This window comes from Alosa pseudoharengus, unplaced genomic scaffold (genome assembly GCF_046254945.1).
Source record: "Alosa pseudoharengus isolate Yale_2024_CS ecotype anadromous, Long Island Sound unplaced genomic scaffold, YU_APseudo_1.1 YU_APseudo_1.1_scf_14, whole genome shotgun sequence".
Taxonomy (NCBI): domain Eukaryota; kingdom Metazoa; phylum Chordata; class Actinopteri; order Clupeiformes; family Clupeidae; genus Alosa; species Alosa pseudoharengus.
In genome coordinates this window covers 33,112,057-33,128,436 of record NW_027468609.1, presented here as the reverse complement: position 1 = coordinate 33,128,436, position 16,380 = coordinate 33,112,057, and the positions used below count along the sequence as shown (strand labels likewise).

Genomic DNA, 16,380 nt, shown 5'->3' with positions numbered 1-16,380 from the left:
GACCTTCTCTGTGGCTCGTGCCATCGGATTTCACACAACAAACTTTTCCCCCCCTTATTTTTCTAAAGAGCACCGGCGAACAGGCCAACTCGAACAGGCTCCGCCAAATGTCCGTCCTCAAGGCACCACCTCCTTGCCGCTCCACCTCTGCTCTGCAGCCAGGGCCACCGCCAACTCCAGCCTAAAGCTGTCCGGCGGGGGCAGGGGCTCAAGGTCTTCTCTCGGTGAAGTCAGTGCCCAGGCCAGCGTCACTACCTTATTTTCCAAGGCCGCTTCCTCAGACCGCTCTCCCAGTAGCGTGAAGTCTTTCTCCGCCGTGGCCACTGCATCAAAACCCTCTTCAGGCAAGCATTTCTCCCGTAGCCCAGGCGACGGCTGGCCTCCTCCTGCGGCTTCTACTGAAGGCCTCTGTAAGCTTTTTAGTACCCCTTACAAGGGTTCTCTTCGGATCCTTTTGCTTGGGCCTCCACCTAGCGGTGAGCATGGACGGATTATGAACTTTCGGGCCCCTGGGCCCAGATGTATTAAGGGCCCCCCATTAATTGTCGCATATGTGGAAAGGGGGTTTGGAGGTCCTTCCTCCAAATTTGTTTGATGTGATTTCCTGTATTCTGGTGCATTTTGGGGATGGCCAATACTAAATTCAATCAGATTCATAGCCTACATTCTGATGTGTTGATATTGAGGCAATGATTTCATGCAAAGGCTTGGGCTTCAGGGCCCCTGGGCCGGGCCCGGTAGGCCCGTGCAGTAATTCATCCCTGGCGGTGAGGTCTCCCACTCCTGGCTCCTCCAGCACTGAAGACACTGTCTCCTACAGAACGCAACTTGCTCCTCCATGGAAAACGTGCCCATCTACAGGTGCTGCTTTGGAAAGCAGCAGACCGTCCTGATCCACCGGCTGTGGATAACCACGTTTGGAGGGAGTTAGAAGACAGATTTGAAGAAAGGAGAGGAACTTGCCCACCCTCGATTCAAGTCCTGTTGCTCCTCCTGATTTGTTAGATGTTATCAGCTGTAACTGCAAAGCTGGGTTAAAACTGTGTATACATGTATCTGGAAAGTGCAGCTGCAGGCCTGGCCTGTACTAATTATTGTTTCTGCAAAGGCAGTGATGTTACATGTGGCAATATATTTACACAGCAAAAATAGCAGAAGGACAGGGATGAAGAGTCTGGAGAAGATGGCAACAGGACAACGGATGAGGACAGTGAGGAGTAGTAGAGGCTAGTTCTTCCCTTTGTTACTCAATTGTGAGTAACAGCAGAGGGCCAGTGAATAGCTATTTCCAAAATGATTGTGGAATTCAGACTTCAAACTTTCAAACTTGAGGATCCAAATTATTCCTCAACACTGAACATTTTTATCCTCCAAAAATCCATCTAAATCGCCCCCAAAAACTCAGCAAAATCAGCTTAATGAGAGTAAAAACGTGACCAAACCAAGTTTAAATAGTGATTTTGAATCTTGAAAATGTCAGATATGGACTCAGCATCTCCAGTAACCCCTAAAAACATACTAACATGGTCCATTTTGGCCAAGCAGCTCTTATAATATGATCAATATAGGTGATTATCCTAATTTATGCTAATTAGCTCAATTACACAAATAGCCCAACATATGCAAATTAGCATCCGGCAGTTTCTGCATGCTGGGAACCCATACTATATACAGAGACGGTTGATAAAGCATGTATATTAAGGATCTTTGCTATATATTTCCATCATAAAACTTTGGTGTACTCAACATTTCCAGGTTCACCTTTCGGTCCACTGGACTATTTATGGAAATCTGGAACTTAAATGACCCAGGGGAGCGTTCCCTTTTTCTTTGTTTTTGTGTGTTGAGCGAGGTAACAACAATAATGTCGCAGGTAAATTGACATCTTCAGCCTGCCCTACACCATCCGGTTGCAAGGGACAACAGGTTTAAATGTTGGCCGTCATGGCAACATGAATAAACGGGAAGAGTAATACTACGCATAGTTGAAATAGTGAAGATGTCCACGAAAATGTAATCTTAGGTAACGACTCTAGTCAAGTCGAAAAGCAAACCTCGATATGGATTTGAAACGATCTGTGAACATGCCTGAAAAGAACATTGTGTCTAGCACTTGAATGATGGAGTGACACTATTATGAAGTAATAGTCAAGGTGATTGATTTGTCTATTCACGTCTCTGCCTTAGTTCAAGAAATGCTGAACACCAAGGTGCCGCCACTGGGAAAAGGCGCTTGCCATGTCAAGTTGTCTGCTACTGTGATGGTATTAGACGGGCCATGCCATACAATATTACCATCGACACCAACTCGGCTCTCCTGCACTCAGCTGCCAAAGTTGAGTCCACGCGGCGAAGACGCGGGCGTTCCGCCTGGTCCTGCATTCAGCGACGCGGATATGAGAGTTGCATCACTGGAGAGGGATATTCAGTTCTTACAACAGCAGCACAGACACACCCTGCATCAACTTCATGCTGAAATCGATAGTCTCAAAAGTCAAAACAAAGGTGAGGTACGTTTAAATAGTGGTGAGCTCTTACACTGAATTTCGCCTAATGTTACTAAAAGTTGGAGTTCCTGGCTTTGCAGAGGTTCTTGTGCGCGCGCGAGCTCGTGTAACTAGTTATTGAAATCACGTGTTATCCAATGGAAATGAAAGAATGTCAGATTGAGGTGTTGTATGGTTGTGCACTGGTAGTTTGAGAGAAAATAACTGTTTAAGTCATTTAATTTCCCATACATTCTTAATGATGGATAGTTCCCAAAGTGAACTGCGGATGAGACAGACGCTGAATGATGTGACACCTTATATTTGCTGTTCACGATGGGTTGCCTGGTGACAAGAAGTTATTGAAGGAGGGTGAATGCAGTCAATTGTGTCTGTAAGCCCCCATGTAAGCACTGTGGGTGGCAAAGCGTGGTATCACGTTACTAAGCAGGCCAGCCCTCTCTCTCAGTATGGCTTCAGCTTTCAGATCCATCAGGAGATTTTTTTCAATCCAGTTTAAAAGAAGCAAAAGGATTATCTTCCGAGGACCCTGATGAAGCATTAATAGGCATACATGATACCGTTGTTCAGCAAGAGTGCTTTTACAAGAGATTAAATGCTGTTGTGTGTTTTATACACCAAGCCACAATGACATGTCTCTCCTGTTACTAACAACGGGCCAGAACTGCAGTTCAAGCTGATCATGGAGCCACTGAAGTCATACAGAAAAGGTAAGTGATGACGCATCCCCCTTGTCAGACTTTTCTGAATTTTAATCACTGTCCCACACTGGATAGAAGTCCACTTAGGTTACCCTCCCACATTGACATGACTGGAATATAGGCCTACTAAGAATGTACTAATCCAAGAGGTCATGTGTGGGTGGTAATAAAATATCCATGTTAAATATGGCTTCATAGCTGTTTGCAGACTTTTGTACTTCTAATCTTTTTCTGGTGCAGTTTGTGAAAAGTGGTCATATATGACATTCTCGTGGACCATGAGATCCATACATAATAAACTCATGCAAGTCTTAAATAACAGTACTGTTGCCAGTGCTGATGGATGCGTTCTCTACAGGCTCGAGCTACAGAGGTCAAAGGCCTCAGCCAGAGGGCCAGAGGTTCCTGCCAGAGAGAGGAATCATCCTGGAGCAAGATCCCAGTACTCCACAAGAAAAGACTGGTGTCAGGTACCACCAGGGTGCTGTGTGTGATGGTTGTCTTTTTCTGTGCTGTACTTTGTTTACCAGTGATTCTTACAACTCATATAACCCTTCTTCTGTGCAAGTTGTCTATCATTTCTCTGCTCTACATACATTTAGTTGGCGGCACTCTAAATTAGCCAAACACCTTCATGTGTTAAACATTTTTAGAAAGATAGATAAAAGATCAAAGATAGGCCTGTTAGGCAAGTCCCTCCACTCGGTGGCCATATTGCAACGAATTTTGGGCACTTATCGGGCATCTATTTCGGGAAGAACTGTGCATGCGCCAACCTCGCCCCAGCTGCGAGATCACAACACATGATTGGCACGATGTATTCACATGTCAACTTTTGGCGGCGGAAGGGGAGGAATATGTGTAGACTACTGCCATATATTTGTATTACAAACTAACCCCATACATTTCTATTGGAGAGTGCTGTATCTCCTCATTTGAAAGTCTCTGTCATTACATATCAGTGGCTCTGATCTTCCAAGTGTGCTTGGGACAGATATAGATTATAACAGTGTTTTTCAACCTTTTTTGTGCCACGGCACACTTTTGACACTTAAAATGTCCCACGGCACACTAACATCCTGTGTGAAGAAAAAATAAACATACCATAGCCTAAAATTTCAAATAATACACAGATATGGCCTTATTATGGCTTCTATGCAAGACCTGCTTAATAAAACAAGCGCCCTCTGTTTCATTTGTAGGTGACTATATCTAATTTAATTGTTGTTATGAACTGGATATGTGATGATTCTGTGAATACTGGATATGGGGCCCCCGTACAATGCCTGCATACCACAAATAGTGCAATCATACAATCAATTAGAGCATGTGGTTATAAATTCCTTGATGCAACAGTTGCTTTTCTGGACCAGTGAGTGACATTTGGGTGATTTTCTGCGGCACACCTGATGATCTCTCACGGCACACTAGTGTGCCCCGGCACAGTGGTTGAAAAACACTGGATTATAAGAACATACACAGATCATAACATACAGAGAGTGCTCATGTATCATTAAGGATTACATTTTTTTGTGGACATGCCTGTACATCTGTGCTTCTGTATTATACTCTCAACTCTTGTCCATGTCAGTGGTACTGAAAATCCAGCTGCAGTCCCCTCTGAAAGCGCAGAAGGGCCCAAGCCGTCCAAGCAGGGCAGCCGGTCGGAGCTGATGGGGGGTCTCATTACCTCCCTGCAGCCCCTGATGATCCAGTGCAGCCCCTCCCAGCCCCCACGCCCCCCCACCCTGCAGGAGTGTGAGGTCCTCATACGACAGCTCTACAACGCCAACAGCTTACAGTCACAGGAGGTCAGTGCCAGATCTGCCCAACACTGGTCTCAGTAAGCCAGAGAAATGTATTATGCCTTTGGAGAGACTTTGGCTTATACAAAGGAAGTTGGAATGATTGTTGTTAAGCTGTTGCACTCGTATTTCAGAAGGATTTGGAGTAGATACAGATTCAAATATGATTACTCTGAATATACTCCACCCTATAAGATTGGGAGTTTAGCGGTGTCAGAGGTTTAGCAGTTTTCAACCCAATGTCAAAACCCTGCCTCTGGTGACCTGACATAACACACCAGACAAAGGAGATACCACAGAAAGGCTTGATCAGTGACATTTGTAACTTAACACTGTTGAACAATAGCTCTCTGTAGGCAGGGATGAGGGCCAGTGCAAGGTTAGGTTAGTCCAACAATAACCTTTTTGCATAATATTTATCCACAGCACATGTCTAGGTATGATAAAGGTCAGATAGATTGTTTACACTGAACTCACTGACACCAGAGTTGTGGCTATTATAGTCTTCTCAAAAGCCAGTCTTGCATCGTAATTAAAAGAGAAATCCCATAAATGCTGCAGTAAGTACACTGACAAGTGAGGGTTCTCTTACAGGATAAATCTCTTATGTCCTCTTCATTGAATGCCAGTACAGAAATGATCCCATAACTCACTGTCGTACCTGTTCTGTGGTTTGTGCCCTGCTCTTAGATTTTGCACATTAAGGCAGTCCTAAGAGATATCATCTTCAGTAGAAAAATCACCCCCGAGAACTACATCATAACAAAAGCCTACCTGAGCAGTGGAGACAGGTATTGTAATTAACACCACCGTTTTGTTTCCCTCCTGTTGCATCCATGTAATGGGGAGTCATTTCAATATCTCTTCCAGCAGAGCTGGGGATACAGCGAGGTTTCCAAATCTACCTTTCCGTCAACTCCAAAAGAGACTGTAAGCAATTTCTCAAGTGTTCCAGACATCACCAACCAACTATAGTTATCAGGGAGTTGCTTTCACCATTGTTAAAAATGACACACCGTTTTGTAATTTCAGTGCATCTTCTCTGAATAAACTACTTAGCCTGTAATATGGTATTCTTTCCATACAGCATCATCCTTTTAGTACACATACATTTAATGGTCACGTATACGACTTGGGAGAGACTAAAAGGTTGCATTTACTGTAATCCCGAATTGTGTGGGAAAATCACTTATGTTGGTAAAGCAGATCAACAAAACAAGCTTCATACACACACTAATCTTGTGGCATTTTCATGAGTGTTACATGACTGAATATGCCACTAAATTCCCCTCTAATGCACCATGCTCTCTCCATCTCTCCCTGGGTAGCCCTGTTTCCCAGGCAAGTGTGGCTAAGAGAGTGATCCTTCCTGCCCTGAGGCAAAGCCAGGGCACCAGTGTGGCAGAGAGACAGAGGAGAGCGCAAGCCGTCAGGGGACATCTGAAGAGGACTGTACACAAAGACAGCACCCAGAGGGCAACAGCTGCGTTAAAGCACCTATACCAAAACTTCAACACAGGCTAAGGGACATCTCAGGGCACCGTTACAGATCCTTATAGAGGTCTGGTTTCATATTCATATTAAATGTTATGTTATGAATGAACGACAGTGACTTTGTGACTGAAATTTACCTCAAGTGAACATAAAAGTATTTATTTATGCAAATAAAAAAAACGGAGAGGAAAATTAATATTTTTTTACACTCCAAGGTTTACACAGCAAAATGGACCCAAAGAGTTATACATATTTTTCATCACAATTCCCTTGTGAATCACCTGTTCAGGAACCTTCAGTCTCACATAGTGCCGGGCACTGCTATTGTATATTTGTGGGTTGAGTTGACTATATGAGAGCATTTTGTGTCAGTTGTAGTAGGCACTGGGAAGAGAGTTGATGTGGGTTTACCTACAGACATTAAAATGTGATCTGCACCACTCCTCTGAAGTGAAACAGAATCCTTTTCTTGTGCAGAATGAAACCGATGCCTGAGGATAGCAGAACGCTAAAGGCAATGGAACCGACTGTGGCTGAAATTCAATATTATCCAGTCCTGAGGCCTTAAAGGCTAACCCAGATCTGGCTTAATAGAACATCTTAGAGAAGCTGCGGTGACTGTAGGAATAACGTCCATATTTAATTCATGATGACACGGTGCAGATGAGGAGAAAGTGAGCCTGATACATTATTCGTTTAATCAGTCACGTCGAGCTGTTTTATGGATGTAGGCCCTGGTGATGTGGGGTGCTCACTGGAGACTGGAGGTGGACTTGCTAAACTACGGGGAGACAGGCCGGAGGGTGTCTGCTTCTCTCAGGCCACAGTTAAGCACGCTTGTCTCACACTCTGGGCCCACGTATTCAGCACCGCCGTCACCGAGTGTTTGTCAGGCAGCTGCAGGAGTTTGGTGGTCATATTCCTGTGGACCTTCTGCAGGAAAGGGTTGGCTCCTGGTGACAGAAATGCAAAGATGATTCAATACAATTCAACTTCCTTCTATAGCCTTCTTCCAAGTGATAAGGAATCATTTGGATGGAATGGTGACCTACTCAGTTTACCTAATCACTCATTGTTGGTCCACCATTGACCATGCCGGAGGAGACAGTCATTTTTCTTACCATATTGTTGGCTATCGTCTGCCCACTGTGGACTCTGATCAGGGTAGTCTGCTGGTATGCTAAGCTGAAGAGGAGGTACACTTGGGAGGTTCTTGTCATCTAGGAGGATCCAGGGCAAAATTAGAACAGGATAAAACCAAAGCTCACCACCAAAGACACTATAACCGCCATCATATCAGCTAGACATAACATTAGATTCAATGCAAATGTCCTTGTAGCACCACCAGAAACTCAAAACTAAAGCAAAGGACGCAGAGCTGTTGAGAACTCGCCTAGTTTGCAGATTAGGTGCACAGTGCCATTGTTACTGCAGTAGGACGGATCGAGGTTGACCAGGAACTTGGAGTTGAGGCGGGCCACTTCTCCCTGGAGGATGCTGGGAATTGTCTGACGCTCATCATCTTCATGTTTGCGTTTCCGTGAGGGAATTGAGGGCCCTCTATGAGAGGAAAAGACAGAGGACAAAACTCAAAGATATAAGAGCTTGTGACAAATGCAGGAATGTGGTGAAACATTCATGATGAATAAATTCATATTTTAGAAAAGTGGTACTTTCAAGCTTGTGACTGACTACTTACGTAATTGGTGGACCATGGATTGCAGTCATTGCTGGGGCGAATGTCCTATAAAGGGAGTGGTTGAACACTGGAGAGCGGATGTTTGCAAGGACAGCATCGAGCAAAGGCTGGCAAAGGTACTGCTTTTTTGTGGTAGGCACTGGAGGAGGAGGAGGGGTAGGCTGGGAAATAGAGACAAAGAAAAGTCCTGAGTATGCAAAGACTCCCGTGAACTCCATTAAAACAGTTCTTAAAACATTCTGATCACGTTAAGACTGCGAAAAGTAAAAAGTAGTCGGCAGACAGTGGCTATCAAATATTACGGCCACGGCCTTACCACAGCCATGTCATTCTTCAGCTTTTCCAAGGCAATTTCACACTTCTGTAATGTCTTCAGGGGACATCTGGAAAATTAAGCACTGGATAAGAGATCACGGAACAAATGCGAGAAATGTCTGCTATGCCAGCAGACACCCAAAACTGCTGAATATGAATGAACACAGTTTCACCTTGTGTTGGGGTCAGTCAGGATGTTTAGCAGGCTTTTCATCTTGCTCAGATCTTTTTTGCGATCTGTAAAGAGAGAGAGAGAGAGAGATAGATAGATAGACACGAGAGGCTCACAGTAAAGGTGTGACATTCATTATCTCTGATCAATCAAAAAGTGGAGGACACCGTGGAGCCTTACCTTCATTTTTGTCGATTTTGTTAATCATCCTGCGCAGGGGCTCTATGTATTTGGACAACTGCTTCAGCTTGTCCATGTACAGCTGGTCCTCTGACTGGTTGGCTCCAGCTGGACTCATGACAGAGTTGGGGTTGCCTGGGATACGGCAAACGGAAACAAAATGAAATGCTTCACACAAGGTCCTCATTATTTGTGCAGATTTAGCAGAAGTAAGGACAGGGCAAGACAGTAGATATATACAGATTTACATCACACTATACCCCACTGTAAATATACTTTAGTTCAGGATAGGTTCTGGAATGTGGCTCACCTGGCGTGTTGAGCGGTCCAGGAGAGGGTACTTGGAGGGGGTAGCTCTGAGGGGTTCGTCCTGGAACAGGGCTTGGGGAAGGTTGGGGAGAGGGACTAGGCTGGAATCCCCCAGGAGAGGGTGTGGGACCCGAACTGAAGGGGGTGAAGCAAGACTCAAATTAGTAGACTGCCACTGATCATCAAATGCCCTTTACTAATAAAGAAATGATTCAATGGAAATAACTAACTAAACAAATACATATTGAACAGAGAAAAACAGTTCTTCACAGAAAGAATCTGAAAGTGATGTCACTTCAGTTAACTGTTGCCACATTTTGCCGTTGTGTTGTGTGTGGCTTTCTGACGTCCGCTGGAGGTTGGTCTTCACCTGACGGAGTTGGGCTGGGAGGACGGCGGCTGTGGTGAGGGCTGTGGCTGGGGGGGAGGGGGCATGGACTGAGGCGTCTGCACCTGGACCGGGGAGGGGGACGACATCATCTGCTGTTGGGGCTGCAAAGGGAGAGAGGGAGCGGATGAGAGATCACAGTGCTCGAGATGTTTTCAGGGTGTTGGTCTTTCAAACTCAGAAGGGACCTTGGCAGAGTTGACAGGAGACTCCATAGCTGAAACCCTGAGGGACAGGGACAGGATATGATGTAGTCGTTAATGTAACCATCGTCTCTTACCACTCTGCGTGTGCCCACCAAAACCAACTGGCAAACTACTTAATCTGTCAGGAAAACAAGTACACATTAGCTCACCAAGCTGTACAATTATCCTATTAGCATATGCCTCTGCTTATTTGCAAGACCATCTGGAATTGGGTTTGCTTGTACCAGGCCTTTTAGCTGATTTTTGTTAAGCGTTTAATGTACGACAAACTACCAGACTGCTGAACCGATACATGCCTACCGCCTACATGAAACCTTCACATTGGCATTAACGTAACACTGTTGGATTGGAGAAAGGCGGAGACAGCCAAGCTCCCTCAAGGGCAGTGGCCCCGCTACACAGCAGGGCCAGAGAACAAGGTGGCATCTCATAGGAGCCCTGGCACGGACTGTGCCAGTGCACCTGAGCGTGAAGTACCTGTGGCATCTGCGGTCCTCCCATTGGTGCGGAGGCCTGTGGGATGGCTGGGGCCGGAGCACGAGGCAACCGTGGAATTTGCATCCCAGTACGGGGCATCATCTTGGAGGACAACAAGAGGGGACAACAGACATGTCACTAGCCAAAACATAAACGCAGCACCATTAGCAGGAATGAGAGAGAAAACCATGCACACACACACAAACATACACACACACACACACACACACAAAGCTATGCTATATCATCACAGCAGACACACACGCATGCAGATTCACACCCAAGCAAATTAATTCATTCAGCAAACACATGTATATTAGGGCTGCAATTAATGATTATTTTGATAGTGGATTAATCTGTCAATTATTTTCATGGTTTATTGATTAGTTGTTTAATTGATACATTTTAGAAGAATCATAGAAGAGCAAGGTAAGCAGAAAATATCTAAGTGTAAGAAGCTGTAATCAGCACATTTTGAAACATTTTCCTTCAAAAAATAACCCAAACAGATTAATCAATTACCAAAATAGTTGGCGATTAATGTAATAGCTGGCCACTAATCGATTAATCTATTAATTGTTGCAGCCCTAATGTATATAGACAAATATCAAAGGCATCAAGAGTGAAAAGGAGAAACAAAACTAAACTAAACTACACAAATGGTGTTTCTTAATAGAAATGTTAATAAATTAGCCAATGTATGCATGCTTATCCTAACTTCACGTAGCAAGTACAGGGCAAAATGAGGAACACCCTGTGGTAAGGTACCTTGCTCTCAAGGGCTATGCTAGATCAACATCCCTGCAGTTAGGCATTCATTCTGCTGATTTAGTTAGTATATAAAGAAAGTTTCCTTGAGTGCCTCATATTCCCCTTGTAGCACTACTACAGTGGCAGCAGTATTCAATCATTTATGGCTTGAGAGCCTGGCCATATTAGCACTTCTAAGCAGCTTTCAGAAAGAAAACCGCCTTTTAGAGCGAAATAAAAATGTAGCGTCTCTCAAAAGTGCACGTGTAAGATGCATCAATAATGCAATGCAGAGCTAGCATGCAGTGCTACTTTTGTTGACACAAACAAACGATGCAAAAAGAAAAGGACAAAATCAAAAGACAAAAATCTCATGAAGCAGAGATAATGCCATTGGGGTGGGCAGGTGTTTTTCGGCAATAGGTAATACATCTTTGTGCTTCTATCCTAGAGAAGCTGTTTATTTTCTAACACAAGCCCATATAAGCCCATATAAACTGCAATACACAAAAAACACTGTTGGGCTACTGCACTGTTCACCTGGAGCGCATGCATAAGCTCTGGGTGCATTTTTATATCACATCTGGCAACTCATGGGGTCTTACCTGACCAGACAGCTGTGCCTGAGCTTGGGCCTGCTGGACCTGCTGCGCCTGTGCCAACACTCTGGCCTGCTGAAGTTCACGCACAAACACACACACACACACACACACACACACACACACACACACACACACACACACACACACACACACACACACACACACACACACACACACACACACACACAAAAGGAGCATGATGCAAGCAGCTAAGTGTCTTTGCAAATCAATATACACAGTAAAAAGGAATATGCAATAGCATGCAAATGAAGCGTACAATTCTTTAATCTATTTCTACCCCCTCTTCATTCACACACACCTACAGTTCAACTTAAAAGTAGCTTGTGGCTAGGATACAATCCTCATCCAGCACAGGCCAATGCTGATGTTTACCTGCATGGCCTGAATCTTAAGCTGCTGTTGCTGCTGCTGCTGCTGTTGCTGTTGTTGCTGCTGTTGCTGTTGCTGTTGCTGCTGCAGGCTGAGCGTGCTGATAGGCTGGTGCTGTCCTGGGGGCATCTGCCCGGCCAGGGACTGGGGCACCATAGACTGCTGCTGGGGGTGCGACGGCATTTGGGTGGGCTGAGGCTGAGCTTGCTGCTGCTGCTGCTGCTGTTGTTGTTGCTGTTGCTGCTGCTGTACCATGTGCTGAATGGACTGGGCCTGGGCCTGTGCTTGGGCTTGAGCCTGGGCCTGTGCTTGGGCTTGAGCTAGCTGGAGCATCTGCTGCTGCTGGAGTCGGGACTGATGCATCTGCAAAGGAGAATTAAGGAATGTAAACTGGTGCAATGCCAAGTATGTTTTTTAATTCTATTGTATACTTGAGGCAATATCATATGTCTGCTGATAATACACACAGAGGCAGGATTCACCACTGCACATACCGATGCTGTATCCTTAAATGTTATTGTTTAAACCACTGTCAGTGATGCCCAGAGTGCTTGCCTGATTCTGCTGCTGTTGGTTTTGTGCCTGCTGCTGCTGGTTCTGATGCTGGAGCTGCTGGTTCTGGTGGTGTTGCTGTTGCTGTTGCTGTTGTTGCTGCTGCTGCTGCTGTTGTTGCTGCAGCTGCTGCAGTTTCAGCACCTGGAACTGTTGCTGCTGTAGGGCTGACTGCTGTTGCTGTTGTTGTTGCTGCTGCTGCTGCTGTTGCTGCTGCTGCTGCGCTGCCTGGAAGTGCTGGAACTGGATAGACTGCTGCTGCTGCTGCTGCTGCTGTTGCTGCTGCTGCTGCTGCTGAGCCATCTGCTGCTGGAGCTGGAGCTGCCCTGGACCCCCTACTGCAGTAATACAGGGTACCGGTGGGGGTAGGTGGGGAAAGGAGGGATAGGGGAAAAGGGAAGGAATTGTGCCATATTTACTAGTGTAAGAAATGTTTGAACTTGTAACAGTAATCCGACCCTCTTTCTAGAGACCAATGACATGCAATAACTACCTCAACAGATTTATACATCTAAAAGACTTGGTCATTGCAGTCATTACCACAGAGGAAGTAACTAGTAGTGGACCATTCAGTGTGGCTGGACTAGCATGCACAACAAATGAAATATATTGGATGTGGCCTACAAACAGTGCTTTAGATACCTGGTGGAAAGTCATTACAGCGTTCACCTCCGCAGTCAGATACACAACAAAAGCATGCCAGCAAGTAATGCAACATAAAACACTACTCTTTTATTAATATAGCATCAAACACTTAAAAGGGATAGCCTTACTGGGCTGCTGATTTCCGGCTTGCATTGTGTGCTGTCCCATTTGCATCTGACCCATAGCACCCATGGCCATAGGGGCTCCCGTGGGGCGAGGGCCCATGCCGATGCCAGGGCCTCCTGTTAGGGTCTGCAGGGCATTCATAGGGTCTAAAGTAAAAGAAAAAAAAATACACAATAGTTATCATGAAAGATGCTAAGAGTCTCCGTCTTCAAAACTGATTGAGGATGCTTTGATTCTTATACCTGGGCCACCTTGTTGCTTCTTATCTAAAACACAAAATGAACAATTTGGTTACAATTTCAATAGTTTTAAACAAATTCCCAGCACAGTAATAGAAAGATTGCATATGTTTGGAAACTTACGAATGTCCCTAAAGTGAATAATGAGCCTTGCAACCAGAGACAAATATTCCTCCTGTCCAACAGGTAAAAAATACACAATTTAGATTTGCATATTAGAAAAGGGATTTTTTTTCTTTCAGAAATTACAAAGCAGGTTTTTACTCACCCTCGTTTTTGCTTTTACGTAAACATGATTCTCCATGTCCTGACTGCTCTTGGTGTGAGGGGTTCCAGCTTTTCGCATTGCATCCTCACTGTGAAGAGGATCATCAGTGCAAAAGATACAGTAATTGAGGCTTTATGGTAATGATCATATCATGGCAATAATGCATTAGTTTCTTTGCTTATTTGTTTGTTCAGTGGTAGAGCTGCTGTCCCAATGAAAATGTTAGGGTTAGCACGTTGGCCTAACAAGCCACAGCAAGAACTCAAATAGTTGACGTGAAGTCTGCTCAAGTGCATTCAAGTTTCATTCAGTCTGTTAGCTACGTAGCTACAGCTAACTTGAGTAGCCAGCTAGGTTAGCTAGGCAATAGCATCACAGAAAGTCCTCAGGAATTACTGACCTTATGGTTAAAGTGTAATACGTACACATTTGGGATAATAGTATAATTTAATTTATATTTTCCAACATGGTTCTAAGGGTGCATGGGGTTAGTCATACAGACAACTATGATCTAACGTAGCTAGCTAGCTCAGCTAACGTTACCAAGCTAGTTGATACAGTTCACAAATGACATGAAGACCTCTGGCTAAGTATCAATATTAAAGAGCTAAAACTGAAAGAAATGCCAGTGTGTGGGATGATGTACTAGACTTCTGTGCTACCCCACAGTGAACGGTGTAGTTAAGCAAACTGTGTGTAGCATGCAAGACTCGCCAGACAGGATGCTTCTCCCGTAACGTTACGTTAACAGCAGTTCATGGTGGGGATCTCGAAGAGGCCTGAGTTAGCTAGACTACAACATTATAAAGTATTTCTAAAACACACTGGTTAGCTTCCATTTACATGCGCTATATGTTTACGTTAAAGCTGTTAATGTCTTACATTTGAGCAACAACTTTCTGTCGGAATCCTTGACTCCTCCAATCACTGTCTGGTCCTGGAACATCCATGCCTGACATCGGTTTCAGAACTATGGCTATCTGAGTAACCCGTGCAAACAACTGACTGTAGCACGAGCAGAGATCTACACATAATAGAGTGGCCCCACTGCTCTGCAGGCATTGCTATGCGTAATCTACTAAGCGCATATCTATGTCCGTGTTTTTTGTGACGTCAGAAGAAACATCCGGTCGCAAAACCCGAAATTGACTTCATTTAGATTACCCAGAAACACTAAAGCTTCATCAAAAATAAGTAAATAAATAAATAGGGCGGTCTTTTTCTTCAACACAAATACGTAAACAAATTCGTACTGCAGTGGTACGCCACAGGGAAATGTGCTTTCACCTTTACACTGTGAATCATGGCATGTAGTTTTGCGGGATGCATTAGGGATGGACAGGAGGGAGTACAGGGGCCTGGTTGAGGATTTTGTGAAACACCAAGGTCAAAGGCCAAACCAAGGCAGTGGTGGGTGGAGTTCAGGAGGTCTGCTACCAGTCGCCATCAAGGTGGTTCATGAAAGTAAAGACCTACAAGCTGGAGCTGTACCTAGACAACAAACATGCCCTTTACAGACTAAGGAAGGGGGTGGCAGAGCAGGATCCATTTCTTGAGGAGTCTGCGGTGCTTTAAAATGTGAAGAAAACTCAGAGTTCTCTCCAATGCTGTGGTGTGATGTTGGGGCAGCATTCAGAAGAGGGATGATGATGGGCGAATATAGACTAGCCTGGCCCCACCCACCTAGATCTTCTTTCAGGCAAATCTAGTCTGGACACCATACGTTTCCTACAGACAAGAAAAATGTCAGGCCAATCAGCAACGAGAGGGGAAGACAAAACCGAAAATTATTGTGATAAGTTGGCAAAATGCAGAAATGTATTTACAGCAAAGGTAGACCCACATACATTGTTTCCTGACTGTTGATGCTGTTTATTGTCAGCTTGTAAAGTTTAGGCGAAGTAGGAAATAACTGGTAAATGTGATCGGTAGCCTAAGGCTGGACCAATGATTTCAAAGTTAGTGCCCGTTCTGATGCAAGTGTTGGAAACTAATCCCAATCATGAGTCACTAGACTCTATTCACTTCGTGAATGAGTTTGGATGTTTCCAGGCTACGAATAGACAGGCTGGTGAGGAAAACTAGCTTTGTGACTGGCACTGAGCTGGAGTCTATAACATCAGTGGTGGAGAAAAGGACGCCCCCCATTGGGCACGAGTCTGCCTCTCTCTAGGCCCCTTCCATATCATGCCAAGCTACACTCAAACATTTGTTTTTTTGTATTATTCTTTTTTTGATATTTGTTTATTCATTTTGTTTACCTTTTTGTGTTTCATATCAGACACAGTATTATTGCGCTGGTAATATCTTTGCACTGTTTACTTTTTACACTGCCTCCATGGCACACACTCTACCACAACATCTAACTGCATCACTTCCACTTATGCATACTACATCACAGTGTCAGTTCCCTGCCTGAAATGTGAATATGGTGGAGAGACTATCATGTCACAATTGTATCTCCATTGTATTTCCATCCACACTATTTCTTGTGCTCTGTGTGTATGTGTTATAAGCTACTGGATGCCTACATTTCCCTCGGGATAAATAAGGAA

General features: G+C 44.6%; 2 protein-coding genes across 4 annotated transcripts; one reads left to right on the top strand and one right to left on the bottom strand.

The window, feature by feature from the left end:
• Positions 1-2,396: 2,396 nt before the first annotated feature.
• On the top strand, positions 2,397-6,538 carry ccdc74b (coiled-coil domain containing 74B). Its single transcript, XM_076283437.1, has 7 exons — positions 2,397-2,505; positions 3,170-3,217; positions 3,567-3,678; positions 4,800-5,019; positions 5,704-5,804; positions 5,887-5,943; positions 6,342-6,538. Exons 1-7 carry the CDS (start codon positions 2,397-2,399, stop codon positions 6,535-6,537), a joined length of 843 nt encoding a protein of 280 aa, XP_076139552.1. The 3' UTR covers position 6,538.
• Positions 6,539-6,634: 96 nt separating this feature from the next.
• Positions 6,635-14,894, bottom strand: med15 (mediator complex subunit 15). 3 transcript variants are annotated; one of them, XM_076284746.1, is made up of 18 exons: positions 14,708-14,894; positions 13,826-13,913; positions 13,681-13,732; positions 13,561-13,584; positions 13,321-13,464; positions 12,551-12,885; positions 11,999-12,358; positions 11,609-11,674; positions 10,254-10,355; positions 9,553-9,674; positions 9,184-9,317; positions 8,874-9,008; positions 8,695-8,758; positions 8,523-8,589; positions 8,207-8,367; positions 7,901-8,067; positions 7,629-7,727; positions 6,635-7,460 (listed from the first exon to the last, which is right to left on the bottom strand). In XM_076284746.1, exons 1-18 carry the CDS (start codon positions 14,782-14,784, stop codon positions 7,324-7,326), a joined length of 2,334 nt encoding a protein of 777 aa, XP_076140861.1. In that variant the 5' UTR covers positions 14,785-14,894; the 3' UTR covers positions 6,635-7,323. The 3 variants fall into 3 exon arrangements, with proteins under 3 accessions (XP_076140861.1, XP_076140859.1, XP_076140860.1); XM_076284744.1 differs by having other exon boundaries at positions 11,609-11,677; positions 14,708-14,893; XM_076284745.1 differs by having other exon boundaries at positions 11,609-11,677; positions 12,551-12,882; positions 14,708-14,893.
• Positions 14,895-16,380: the final 1,486 nt, after the last annotated feature.